This window comes from Xiphias gladius, chromosome 15 (genome assembly GCF_016859285.1).
Source record: "Xiphias gladius isolate SHS-SW01 ecotype Sanya breed wild chromosome 15, ASM1685928v1, whole genome shotgun sequence".
Lineage (NCBI taxonomy): Eukaryota > Metazoa > Chordata > Actinopteri > Istiophoriformes > Xiphiidae > Xiphias > Xiphias gladius.
In genome coordinates this window covers 8,969,584-8,982,088 of record NC_053414.1, presented here as the reverse complement: position 1 = coordinate 8,982,088, position 12,505 = coordinate 8,969,584, and the positions used below count along the sequence as shown (strand labels likewise).

General features: G+C 42.1%; 2 protein-coding genes across 6 annotated transcripts; one reads left to right on the top strand and one right to left on the bottom strand.

Annotated features, from left to right (window-relative positions):
* Positions 1-467: 467 nt before the first annotated feature.
* Positions 468-10,976, bottom strand: arpc1a (actin related protein 2/3 complex, subunit 1A). 5 transcript variants are annotated; one of them, XM_040145365.1, is made up of 11 exons: positions 10,866-10,976; positions 7,476-7,569; positions 7,063-7,167; positions 6,397-6,619; positions 4,777-4,884; positions 4,515-4,618; positions 4,287-4,395; positions 3,263-3,338; positions 2,978-3,171; positions 1,401-1,491; positions 468-1,306 (listed from the first exon to the last, which is right to left on the bottom strand). In XM_040145365.1, the coding sequence occupies exons 2-11, from the start codon at positions 7,537-7,539 to the stop codon at positions 1,268-1,270; spliced, it is 1,113 nt and encodes a 370-aa protein (XP_040001299.1). In that variant the 5' UTR covers positions 7,540-7,569; positions 10,866-10,976; the 3' UTR covers positions 468-1,267. The 5 variants fall into 5 exon arrangements, with proteins under 5 accessions (XP_040001299.1, XP_040001302.1, XP_040001301.1 ...); XM_040145368.1 differs by lacking the exon at positions 10,866-10,976 and adding an exon at positions 10,709-10,732; XM_040145367.1 differs by lacking the exon at positions 10,866-10,976 and adding an exon at positions 9,304-9,469.
* On the top strand, positions 10,552-12,089 carry LOC120799886 (lipopolysaccharide-induced tumor necrosis factor-alpha factor homolog). The gene is made up of 4 exons (XM_040145370.1): positions 10,552-10,711; positions 10,818-10,949; positions 11,490-11,664; positions 11,780-12,089. The coding sequence occupies exons 1-4, from the start codon at positions 10,672-10,674 to the stop codon at positions 11,895-11,897; spliced, it is 465 nt and encodes a 154-aa protein (XP_040001304.1). The 5' UTR covers positions 10,552-10,671; the 3' UTR covers positions 11,898-12,089.
* The last annotated feature ends 416 nt before the right edge of the window (positions 12,090-12,505 follow it).

Here is a 12,505-nt window from a genome sequence, read left to right as displayed (position 1 = left end):
TACAGATTCCTGCTGCTGGTTTCATGCTATTCTGCTAATCGGAAGTAATGTGTACAAAAATGCGGTGTTGGCACGCTCAAAAGGCAGGGAAGTAGAAGACTGAATCCTAGTAAACATGGGTTAAGAAAACAAACCAAGAAAAACAATGTTAAAACAAGTGGAAATATTTTAAAAACTTGGCTTTGCCAATGTTTCATGAGTCAGTAGAGCCTCAAGAACACACACAGTACGTTTTGCTGAGAAACACTAGATGTAAACATAACTTTCTTTGTTTACAAGAAAACTCTACTCTACTTTTCAGGAGCCAAACCCTTCTAGCTGATACCTTATCTGGGACTGGAACACTCAAACAGAGATTAGGCTCGCCCATTCCCACATACTAGCGCTGCACATCCACCAAGGGTATCTACTTACTATCCGCCCACTGTGTCAGAGGCAACCACAAAGGAAGAGAGCAGTCCAGTGAGTTGTGTTCTGTAAATGTATTTTATCTTTATTTCATGTCTACCTCATGATCAGTTACATAGAAATCCTCCATCTTGTGTGGTTTTAGTGTAGTAGCTACAGAGCCTAGTGCTGCCCAGCCATGACTCCACACAGAATTTAGACAGCTGCTTTCTCTCTCCACCATCAGATCCTGTACAGCTCTCTACAGCCAACCTGCAACATGACCTCAGGATATCAATAACTGGGTCCTATTCCAAACAATGACTTTACCTGCTGTAGAAGATTTCCTATCCTCCAGGAAGTAAACAATCACGTCTACTAAACATTGATATTAAGAGATCGTGTTGAGGTTAATCTGAGGTGGAATACAGTCTGATTTTTGGATAAAATGCACCTTTTAGTGTTCAACATTTGGTACAGGAGGTTAGAGAACATAAAAACACACATTTCACGTCACGTTTAATAGGCGTCAGAGGACCTTCCCACTTTTGACACCTGGTTAACCTTCATTTAAAAACAAATAAACAAACAAAAAATGAACAGTGATGTCACACGTCAGCTCAGTGTGTGTGTGTAGTGTATGCGTGTTCGTGTATTTTAGTGTTTGAGTGTGTGTGTGTATGTACACACCCACAAGAGTGTGTTATTGTCTGATCAGTGCTTCAGCAGACACTCGATAAGGTGGTAAGTAATGTATGTTACTGGCTGCGTCGCAGGAGCGGAGGGGGTGAGGTGGAAAGGGGAAGGAGGGGTGAGGACTGTGAAGGCGAAGGGGGAGAAGTGAGGCCGCAGCGTCTCTTCATTCATTCACAAGATTTCTTCACATGATGCGGAGACCCTGGATAGAAGCTTCTAGACTCTGAGCAGGAAAACACGGGAAAACACATTAGAGTTAGAACTGAGAGATCTACGAAAATGAAGCTCTGAAGAACACGTCTCATGTCTGTATTCACCTTGAAGTCCCAAATGGTCATTGCTCCATCGATGCCTGTGGTGCAGAACTTGCGGCAATCCCTTTTGTCTCCCTCATAGATAGACACTTGGCTAAGGAACGAGAAAGTAAAGAAAATATAGTTCTAAAAAGTCGACCAAATTGAAAATCATCACAATGCATTTCACTATATTGCCAAGACTAGAGTGTGATTGTAAGGACAAAGTTCTGACCCCTGATGACATTTTGGAAAATACCCTCAATAGTTGTCTGACAGGTAGATGCTAGTTGCCGGGCAACCGCCCAATGATGAGAAAAGACTCCAGGAAGTCACTGGGCATGTCCAAGATATACAACAGCACACCGTAAAGCCATGACTGGATATAACACGTGCATTATACCATGTCTACAGATGAGGCGTAGCATGAGCAGCATGTTAACGGAGCAGAAGCAGCTTCAGTATTTCGTTACAGGTCACCTACACTTTGGCAGCGCCCAGAGCCAGAGAAGAAAGGAAATTGACTTGAAGCGTTAAAATATGCTTCAGACCGTTTTTATGAATGTGTAGCGCGAGTAAAATGCGAGCCGTGAAACAGCCTGAGTAGACGATTGGATTGATCAAAATAGGAGCATACCGGTTCCGTAAGATGTGTGAAACAGTGATTGAAAAACGCGTCTGGAACGCTTTCTATGATATGATATGATAGATATGTCGTTACAAGTGCCAGGTGGATTTTTTCACCTTGGGACATAGCCAGGCTAGCTGTTTCCCACTTATTCCAGCCTTTGAGCTAAGCTAACTAGCTGTGTAACTGTTCTTTCGGACAAGAGTGATATTGATCTCAATCTCTTGGCAAGAAAGTGCACAAGCTTATTTCCCAAAATGTTTTACTATAAATGATCCATATCTGCCCCAAAATTTAGAGGGTTGTTCCCTGGCCCGTGCCACATCCCTCCACCAAGTTCGGCTCAAATCAGTTCAGTACTTTTTGCGTAATCCTGCTCACAAATAAACCAACAAACAAAGACAGGTGAAAACATAACCGCCTTGGGCTGAGGTAATAAAACAAACAACAACCAGAAAAATTTTGACCCATGACATGCAGCAAAGAAACAATTCCTTACTCGAAAACTAAGGAAGCTGAACAGACCTGATAGGATTAACAGTGCTTGAATTCAAATGGGCTCCAGCAGTACATTATGGTTTTACATAGCAGTACAGCAATATTTAGTTGACCCTCAAACTACAGCCTCAAACTACAGCCTCCAACATGGCAATAAAGGTGACTTATTCCTTTTTTATATTCTGACTTGTATGAATTTTTTATTCATTTTGCTACTGTGTTGTGTACTTCCAGTAGAAGCCTACACCAAATATGTTGACACGTCCATGTTTACAGAAAACTGTGACTGTTCAAAATACCTTCTATTTCCACCTATGTACACAAAGGACAAACTCTGGTAATGGTACGGGAACTCTATATGGTTATCACACATTTGAATTAAATTGGGGCATCTAAACCTAACATAAAAACTCTTGTAAAAGGGTCTTAAAAGGAATTCCTGTCATGCAATGATTCTCGTTGGCATGTGACCTACGTGATGCTGTTCTGGTGCAGTGTGTCCAGGGCAGTGTTGCGGTCCTCGGTGGTGGCTCTCTTGTCCATGTTCCTGAAGCGCTCCATGGCAGAGATGTTCCTCTGGATACTCTGCTTGGGCAGGTCGAGCTTTGACACAAATGTCAGCGTTCCACCATCGTCGCAACGGAACAGCATGGGGCAACAGTCGTGGCCCTGAAGACACCAGACAACACATTGAAAAATGGCACCTCTTCCTGACATGTGAGCATGAAAATATTTGACGGCGTGTATTTGTTATTCTTACCGCGGCTACTAGACTGTTCTCTGAAACAAAAATGACATTGAGGAGAGGAAGGAACTCCGTCTTCAGCTGTGAAGGACTAAACAAACAAAAAGAAAAATTGGTGTGCTGTCATAGAAATTGTGATGGTTTTGTGACCAAAAATAAAAAAGAAAAACAAACAAACAAACAAAATAACAGCACATTGCTGTGATTGCTGCGGTGTGTGCAAGTTTCCAGTCAGAACTTGTTGAAATCTTTGCTAAGGCTCAATCACCGCCCCCTCAATTTGTGTCACCTGCAATTATGTGAGTCTAGCCTTGGATCTGGTCCACCTGGTGTCTACCTTTCTTACCTGATTGGCACCCTCAATAGATGATCAGATTACAAATCACGGCTTATGTACAGATGGCAATAATATACAAAATAATCCAAAACATATTGACCGGGATAGATTTCTCATGTAGTGAAATAAATAACAACATAAATAATCCAGTGAATGCTTGTTTTTTTTTTTTTTTAATGTGATGGAATGGATTTTTTTTTTTAAGAATTTAATTAAAAGGGGTTTGTTTTTCTTTTGGAGATAGTTACTTATACTCATTTGTTACTGGAAAAGAGAAATCTTTTCTATATGAACTCCTTGTTTGGTTTAGCAGATCAACATTTTATCTCCTTTACAGGTTTTAGTCACTTTGAAAACAAAAAGCATCCGGTCCGGTTGTAAATCATGATTTTCCTCCTGTATTATTTGCTGTAGCTGAACAGCCATTGCTTGAGTTGACTTTATCCAGCATCATCTCCTTCACTGCAACTGGTATTTTACCTTAGCTACCTAAAAGACCAAAAAAAACCAAAACAAAACAAAAAAACCCTTTACTTGTTGTATTCTTAAATGATCACTTCTGAGTTACGTTTCTACTTTATTTTGTGTGGGTAGAAAAAAGATGAAAAGAACAAATTTCTGGAATTAAGTTTGATCATTAATCTGAGAATAACAGTAAACTAGCTGTAAATGAGATTCCTTAATATATCCAGATATGTCTACCTGGCAGTCTTAGAGCTGTCCACCACAGTGACAGTGCTGTCATGGCTGACCCAGGCCAGGCGGTTACCAGAGGCTGAGAAAGAGACTGAATGGACCCAACCCCCTCCACCTAATAAACACAAAGTGCACAAAAAAAAAAAAAAAGATCTGGTTTAGTTAAAAGGGTCACTGCAAGTCATATGCGAATGGATTTTTACTATTACACAAAGACAGAGCGACCATACAGACCCGCTCCTCCAAATTCTGCTAGCACAGCCCCAAATGGCATCTTGCTGCCCCAGGGTGTGGGGCCTGGTTTCTCTTCCACCTCCTTAATGTAGGCTGAGAACACCCTGGAGGCCCGACAGGGAGGGATGGTTATAGTAAAAGCCAAAAAAAAAAAAAAAAGGAAGCAAAAGAGGGAGAGAGGATGTTGGCAACTTTTCCATAATTTAACCTTCAATCAATCTTTAAAAAAAAAAAAAGACTTCTCATTGCTCATTTCCTTTACCTGCATTTGAAGTCACAGGATCCAGCAGCCAGCAGGACATTGTTAGGATGCCAGTCCAGACTGAGGATGGTGGAACGGATTGGCTTCTTAATGTGCTTGCTAACCCACCTGAAGCACATGGGGAACAACGCATGTTTATTTATGTGGAACATAAAAACTTCATCACTTCGAGTAAACTATTATACAAGTCGTGCATTGTGAGGGCAGCACGGGAAAACTGAGCAGTTTGTTTTTACTGATTATTCTGAAATACCAGGTGTTATATATCAAGCACTTTTATTACGGATGACAAATCACAGCCTTCCCCTCCATGTGAATTAATCAATAATGAAGAAGCAGGAGCAGGCAGCCCTGGCACAGACAGACAGTGTACTTTTAAACACAGAAAACAACATCTGGAAAATATGTAGCTGTGGACGCAATGAACACAGTGAAACAGAACAGACTGGCACAGTGCTGGGGGGAGAGGAAAAAAAGTGCCTTGGATGTACAGTACTTTGGTTTTAAACCAGCTGTCAAATAACAGGCACAGCTTAAGTGGCAAGTCTGCCTTATGGTTGTTGCTGTGTCCCAAAGTAATATAACAGTCATTAAAGTGGCAATCGCGAAGATTTTTTTTTTTTTTTTTTTTTTAAATAAATGTATCTTAAAACACTATCTATTGCCAATTGAGGTAACACAATAGTGATTGAGCCTATGGCCCACTGAGGAAAGTACTGCAATATGTATATATTTGCAGTATTATAAAGTGAGTGTCTGACAACATTTCTGGAAAAAATGCTGTATTAAGCTACTGCTAATTTGAGATTGCTGCCAATGCAAAGCAAACATTTCCTACTGCTGCACCTTCATATTAAAAGCATTTAACTGGCAAAACACAAGTTGACCTTTATTATGAAGTAGTCACAGTTCATCTACTGTTCATCAAAAATGCATCCACATAACCAGACAATGCTAATTTTCAGCATTCTTGGACAGTGGATCAGTCTGAAATATTGCAGGGAGTAATTGAACAAGAAGGAGCCGCCACAGTGAGCTGTTAGATGAAGAGCTGCAGGCGACAGGCAGCACACCTCCAACCTTCTCGGCGCCGTAACCAACTCCTTTCACTGTGCCCTGATGTTGGCAGACTCACGCCATGTGCAGCATGAAATCAGATACGGTTGCTCACAGAATCACAGAAAAAGGCCAATTATTGCCTGACTTCTTTATTTAAAAAAAAAAAAAAAAAAAAAATCATTTGTTTTGCTGCCCCCAGAATGACGGGACCTGTAGTATTAAACTGCATTTGCTGTTACCACCACTAACTACAGGTGTCGCCAAATCAACCAGACACTGAAATCTTTGAGATTGCCACTTTACTGTGACTAGAATTTTGGTCACATAAATACAAAATAATACTTTGTAACTGGATTATTGCACTGAAAAAAATGAAGACATGCTATATGTTACGGTGCATGAATACCTGAATAATACTCTGAAATCACAATATTTTGCAAAAATAATCAGACATACCAATTTGAACAAATTCATTCAGCCTCACTTGTCTCTGCTGTTGTCTTTAATTTTTAACAGATACTTTTACAAATGTCATATTTGTACTAATTATCCAAGACTTACCAGTCGTTCTCAGACTCAAAGTAGCATACAGAGATGAGTCGAGCCCCACTGCCGACTGCGAACTTATTCTCCAGTGGAGACCACTTGACGAAGGTGGCAGCTCGGTTGATCCTGAGGATGACCAGTGTGGGCTTCCATACCCCCTCCTTCTGGGACCATACATAGGCATTACGGTCGGCTCCACATGTCACTATACGATCACTTTTGGGGGCCCAGTCAATACCTACAACAAAGCCAAGAAACAAAAGGTACATGTACTGTGTAAGACGGCATACTGAACTGGGTTCTGGACTGTTGGTGGACTGTTACATTTTTCAATATATTCCGACATTTTACAGACAAAGCAATTACTTAATTAAATCAAGAAAATATGAGCAAATTAATTGATATTTTAAATATTCGTTAGTTGCAACCCTAATGTTATTACTGACTATTGCAACAATCCAGATTATGATGGCACAGTCTTGAGTTGACTAATCTTCCCCACAGTCAGATCATTCAGGATCCTGTACGTGTATCAAATGTATCTCAGCTTGTGTTCATGAAAGTTCTTTTTGTTTGTTTGTGGCTTAGTCATAGGAACACAGGCAAGGATTGAGGCTTTACATCGGTGAATTAAAAAAATGCTTTGTTTCAAAAGGTGTCTAAAGCAGTCTGACTAAATACCTGTTATGTGTCCATTGTGCTCCTTCAGCTCATGGGTCTTCACCCACTGGTTGCCACTCTTCTTGTAGATATGAACTTCATGGTTGTTAGGACTGATGGCAATTTCTGCAAAAAATGTGAAAACAGCAGGTTAACACAATGGACGTACAGATACCCAACAAGCTGGACCGGTCCCTGGAATTTGCCAGATACCAAGCTGGAAGGCTCAGTGTGAAAGCTTACAAATGTTGCAAGTAAAAACTGACAAAGCCCTTATTTCCTTTAGCTGAAATTACTCTCCTACTCACGTCAACATACACAATAATCACATGTAATTAATGAAATTGTCTCTAAGTCGGGAAGGAATTCCTTAAAAGGGTATTTGGTGCACAAGTTGGCGCGTTCAAAGAATGGGGGAAATGTTTGAGCCTTACGTGTCCTGTCGCGGTTCCATGCGTGGCAGGTGATGGGCTCCAGCAGAAACTGATGAAGGGACATCTTGTCTGGGTGTGGTCCTTAAGTGGAACTCTGCGAAGTCATACGGCAAAACTTAGTTTAGCAACAAGCGACAAAACAAACCCCCGAGCGAACAGCTGGGCTGAACTTTGCCTCCGTCGGCGTTAAGTCTCCACGGACGACAGCGTATATATATATATTAAAAAAAACAACCTATTTGGTCATCTCACAAATGGGAATGGGATTAACTGTAAACTTTATTGCAACGTTACTCAGATGTGTTAGCCTGGTCACATCAGCTAAACCCAGTCAAAACACTGAAAGCCTGCTTCTACTACCCCTTGTTAACGTTAGCTATATTACCAAGCTAACATTAGCCAGATAACTTTCAGCACAGTCTCAGTTTTTAAGACACTTTTATGGAATGGGGCTAACTTACTTAGCTAGCTACTATAATACTGCCGTCGTTAACTTTGTAGCTTTACTCTGTAAATCATTAACACCGACAAATCATTCCTAACGTCACCAGCAGGTTGATTAAATTGCTAGCTAACAGTTCACCGGTGTTAGTTAGACAGGCCTGGCAACAGATTGGTCTGGTCAGTTTGAGAAATATATTATCGTGCTTCTGACCACACGTTTACCAAAAGGCCTCCCTTCTCTTTATCAGACCCCGGTTTTTCCTTGGAGGGGATGCCTTTATTCCCGATGATAGCTACACTATTAGCTGTACATTCCGCTAGCCCGCATGCTAAACTCACCCCGTTAGTCCGGTTCTCCGAGTGTGAAATCTCGTTAGCCGGCGAGCTAAATTACGCTAGCGGGGGGAGGTTAGATCAGGAGTGGACCTGAATTCGCGGACTCTGGTCAGTCGACACGAATTCGTCCAGAAACGTTGAGGGAATGTCAAGACGGCCAGCAGGATACGACCGGGAGCATCCGGTAGCTAAGTCGGCAGCAAAACCCGTGGATGCCTGGCTGACAGCTAGCTTAGCATCATCACGCTAGCTGTTACATTCAACTGAATAACCTCGTTCACGTCGTAGTCGCGCACACAGTCTGCGACGAGTGCGAAAGAGCTCCTCTAGCGGTTCAAGTAGAAACTCCCAAACTGGTCTAACCGGTTATGAAACACCGACATCTAGTGCATGAATTGGGGAAAAAAAAAAACTCCCATGAAACCCAGTAGGGCAGTGACTGTAGCCGACGCGCTGTGTCAAGTGTTGGATGAACTGCGACTGCAGGGGAAGCGGTCATTCCCGAACAAGGCTCGGCTCACCATCCGGGCAAAGGGGGGGGGCCCCCCGGAGCCTCAGGTTGACTCCATATCATCTGGGTCTACATAATTTGATTAATAGCCGAGGAAATGCATTTACAATGCGCACGTCTAAAGTAGGCTATAAAAGCAGCTATGTGGCGTCCTCCACCCTCTGAGTAACCCCCTCTTTCTCGCAACTGCCACCTTTCGTTGACCGCTGGATGCCACACGCCTGCTCCAGCTGTTCGTCTATTGCCGGAATCTTGAGCAGCGCGAAAAAAAAAAAAAGTTTGGCCAATGTAACAAAGGGGTTATTTTTTAGCAAATGCTTATTTACCAAAAACAACATGGTCGGGGGGGTTTATTTTATAGCTCAGTGCTACAAGAGCCGGGCTGCCTGTGGTGCGCCGGCGCCTCAGCCACAATCCGGCGGCGTTCGAATTTAAACCGCTCTCGATCCAAATCCAACGGTCCACACGAGTGCAAGGTGGTTGATATCCTCCAAATAAATAAATAAATAAATAAAAAACCATCGTGTCGGCGCTCACCCTGCAGTAAGTTTGTTTGTCTTCTGATGAAGCGCAGACGAGTTCTGGGGACGTCAAGAAACTGGCGCATCTCCAAGTGCTGGGTGCGCTGCCCGGGACGCGTGATCTACATCGGTTCCTCAGGGGGGGAACTAGGTCCAGTGCAGGTCCACAAAGTGGCCGGGAGCGATTTTCCACGAAGCTCGCGTTGACCGGAGGAGAAGCCCGAAAAGAGAAGCAAGCAGCGGGAGGAGGGGTGCGTGTGCTGCTCGAGCTCCCGGAGTGGAGAAGATTCGCGTGCCGGCTCGGACTGCTGCTCAGCTGCCGGTCCGCACCACACGGCCCCTGATCTGCCAGCGGTGCTTTGACAGCCTACTTCTCATGGCACTGCGCGAACCCAGACTTGAGCAATACGGAGAAGAAAAGACAGAAGCGGCCACAGCATGTGGTTGTAACCAGAAATTATAGTTTATACAGCCCACCTCGTTTCTTCTTGCAATTTTACATAAGAATTATTATAAGGAGCATTGGTTACTTCAGGCTGATTATTTAGACGCAGGTTTACTCAAGCTGAGCTTAGTTTGAAGATGATCGTTATGATCTCAGGATTAGGCTTTGAAACAGCACCGCGTAACCTTCTTCTGTTTTACTCTGTTACCTGTTTTACCAGAAGTGTTGCCGAACAAATTTGATGTCAATCGAATAATGGGCCATTCAGTCTCTGGAGCAGTGGTTGGTTTTTTGGTTCCCCGGGGAAATAATCAAACTCCCATGTATAGAGCAGTGAGAGACAGAGGGGTTCAATAGGGGGGCCAACAAGAGATTTTTACCAAAAACATCAGGTTCACTGTGTGGCTCTAAGTTTTTGGTAATATGATTAATTGTAATTTTACTTTGTTTTTAATGGACGAAAAAAATAAATCAATCTGTTTTTGTCACCTCTGATATAATTGTACATTTTACAATTGCATTTAACTCTACTTAAATGTAAACTTGTCATTGAATTGCAGCTTTGTTTTTATTGTAAAACAGGACACACTTCAACCTTTTAAAATCCCATGAAGTCAAAGCAAATTGAAAGGCTTCAAGGCATTTAATGCGATGAGGGTGCATTACCCACAATCTTGTATTTTTACCGCAGCAAATCTAAGCAGGACGTCTGTTTGGTGAAATTTAGATGCAACCTTTTAGAGAAAAAGTTCCTCCTCTGCTTCATTAAAAAAAAATGCCATTGACTTTTGGGTAATAGGTTCTTTAACCAATCAGAGGAGATTTCAATTAATTGCACCTGGCAGGCCTACAGATGATCTGCTGCTGACTGAAATCATCAAGACACATTGGGCTTTTACTCTCTTTTTTTTCCCTTTGGTAAATCACCTAATCTGGTAAATGGAGTCATTTCCAACGCCTCCACCTTATTTCTTACCAGGTAAAATACCGTCTCATCATGCTTGGTTTGCGGAGCCTAAAATAATCAGTTAACACAGTGGAGAAAAAAAAAAAAAGAAAAATTAAGTAAGTATTTGTTTTTCCAGATGAAAGTCAAACTGGGCAAAATGTGAGGATCTACCACGTCCACTCACCTTTCAGCCGTCCACCACCTCCTCCTTCCCTCTCCTTTTCTCCAGGAGATGGATTCTCCACTCTGACCCACTCACCTCTACCAGGTACATGCTCACTCAAACTCTGCCTCCATTTTGCATATATAGCGTAGGCCTGACTGTCGCATTTTTTTTGCAATTTAGTGATTTTTTTTTTTTTTTGCCTGTAGACTGAAGTGCTGATTTTCAGTCACGATGACTGGGAAGTGTCGTGTGTAGGGTTGTTTGTCCACTCTGGATATGAGCTGGTGTAGTGTCCGCCTTTACACTTTGATTTAAATTCCAGGGGTAGTTTTGCTTATTGCATGTGATGGGAGACAATGCTTTTGGAAAAAAATGACATTTATCTGTTTTTTAAGAAATAATTTAAGCCGGAAAAGATTTTTTTTTTCTTTTCCCCGCTGTAAAATACTAGGCACAAACATAATTTTAATGGACTTTTTAGTTCTTAGAATTTCAAATCGTAAGAAGCAGTCCCAATCAGATATTGTAAACAATGTTAAGTGTTAGGGTGTTGATTACACTTGTAATAAGTAAATGGTCGTACTGTATACTATGTTTTAGAAATAAGTGTTCCTTTTCAATCCCACGATGTCTTCTCTCTAGTGTCTGCTCCCCCTCCATCTGCCCCCAGACTGAAGTTTGTGAGCTATGAGACTGAACTGTATCGCTCTCCAGCGCTGACAAGATGCCCTTCCTGTCAGGCTCAGGTCACCACACAGGTCACCTACCAAGTCGGGACACACGCCTGGCTCATGTGTCTTGTGTTTGTCTTATGCGGGTGAGGAGAGAGACATTGATATCTGGTTATTCAATTACCCAGCATCAATCACACACTCACACAGACACACAACATTGAAAAGACAAAAGACTGATGTATAATTTCTCCCTCACAGGTTGGTGTTTGGATGCTGCCTGATTCCGTTTTTTGTAAACCACTTCAAGGACGCCTATCACACTTGTCCTCGCTGTCAACAGATTCTCCATGTGCACAAGAAGACATGCTGTGAATGAAGGCATAACTACCAACTGTGTCAGGTTTTCTTTTTCACTTCAACAGATGTTCGGACTGACTACTGTAGTAAAATGTGTGCATACCACTATATAAGGAGACGTATCGTTACATAACTAAGTAACTTTTAACTATATTTTAATCATGTTTTGTAACAAAATCATATCAAATAAATGTTTTCTGTGCCAATCTTTTTTTTGATGTTTTCTGTCTTATAAAAAAATGAGCCCACTGGAGGGAAAAATGCTAAGCATGGACATACGCAGATTGGGTATATTTTGCTCCAAACAAATAACACCTGCAAACTAAAGTGGCTTTTGACAAAGGTGAAAACTTTAAGATTCACTCACTGCGAAAACAGTTTTTGATGCTGGTGGTGCCTGTTGCCAAAAGACTCATTCTGAGGAAATGGAAATCACCCCCCTCCCCCCCTTTCCCCTCTAGAGATGGATGGCGGACATGATCTCAGTCATGCAGATGGAAAGACTCGGGTTCTTGACTCAGGTTCTTGAACAAGGTCAATTAAAAAATTCTCGTCTATGTGGGATCCATTTCTTGCCTGTCTAGACGAGGCTGCGGGAGGCTGAGTAACTTCCCCCAGCCAATCCCT

Coding starts and splice junctions, on each gene's coding strand:
- arpc1a (XM_040145365.1), bottom strand. CDS start 7,539: ATGTCCCTTCATCAGTTTCTGCTGGAGCCCATCACCTGCCACGCATGG. Junction 6,620..7,062: donor GCACAATGGACACATAACAG/GTATTTAGTCAG, acceptor GCTTTGTTGTAG/GTATTGACTGGGCCCCCAAA. Junction 3,339..4,286: donor GACAGCTCTAAGACTGCCAG/GTAGACATATCT, acceptor TTGTTTGTTTAG/TCCTTCACAGCTGAAGACGG.
- LOC120799886 (XM_040145370.1), top strand. CDS start 10,672: ATGGAGTCATTTCCAACGCCTCCACCTTATTTCTTACCAG. Junction 10,950..11,489: donor GACCCACTCACCTCTACCAG/GTACATGCTCAC, acceptor TCTTCTCTCTAG/TGTCTGCTCCCCCTCCATCT. Junction 11,665..11,779: donor CTTGTGTTTGTCTTATGCGG/GTGAGGAGAGAG, acceptor TCTCCCTCACAG/GTTGGTGTTTGGATGCTGCC.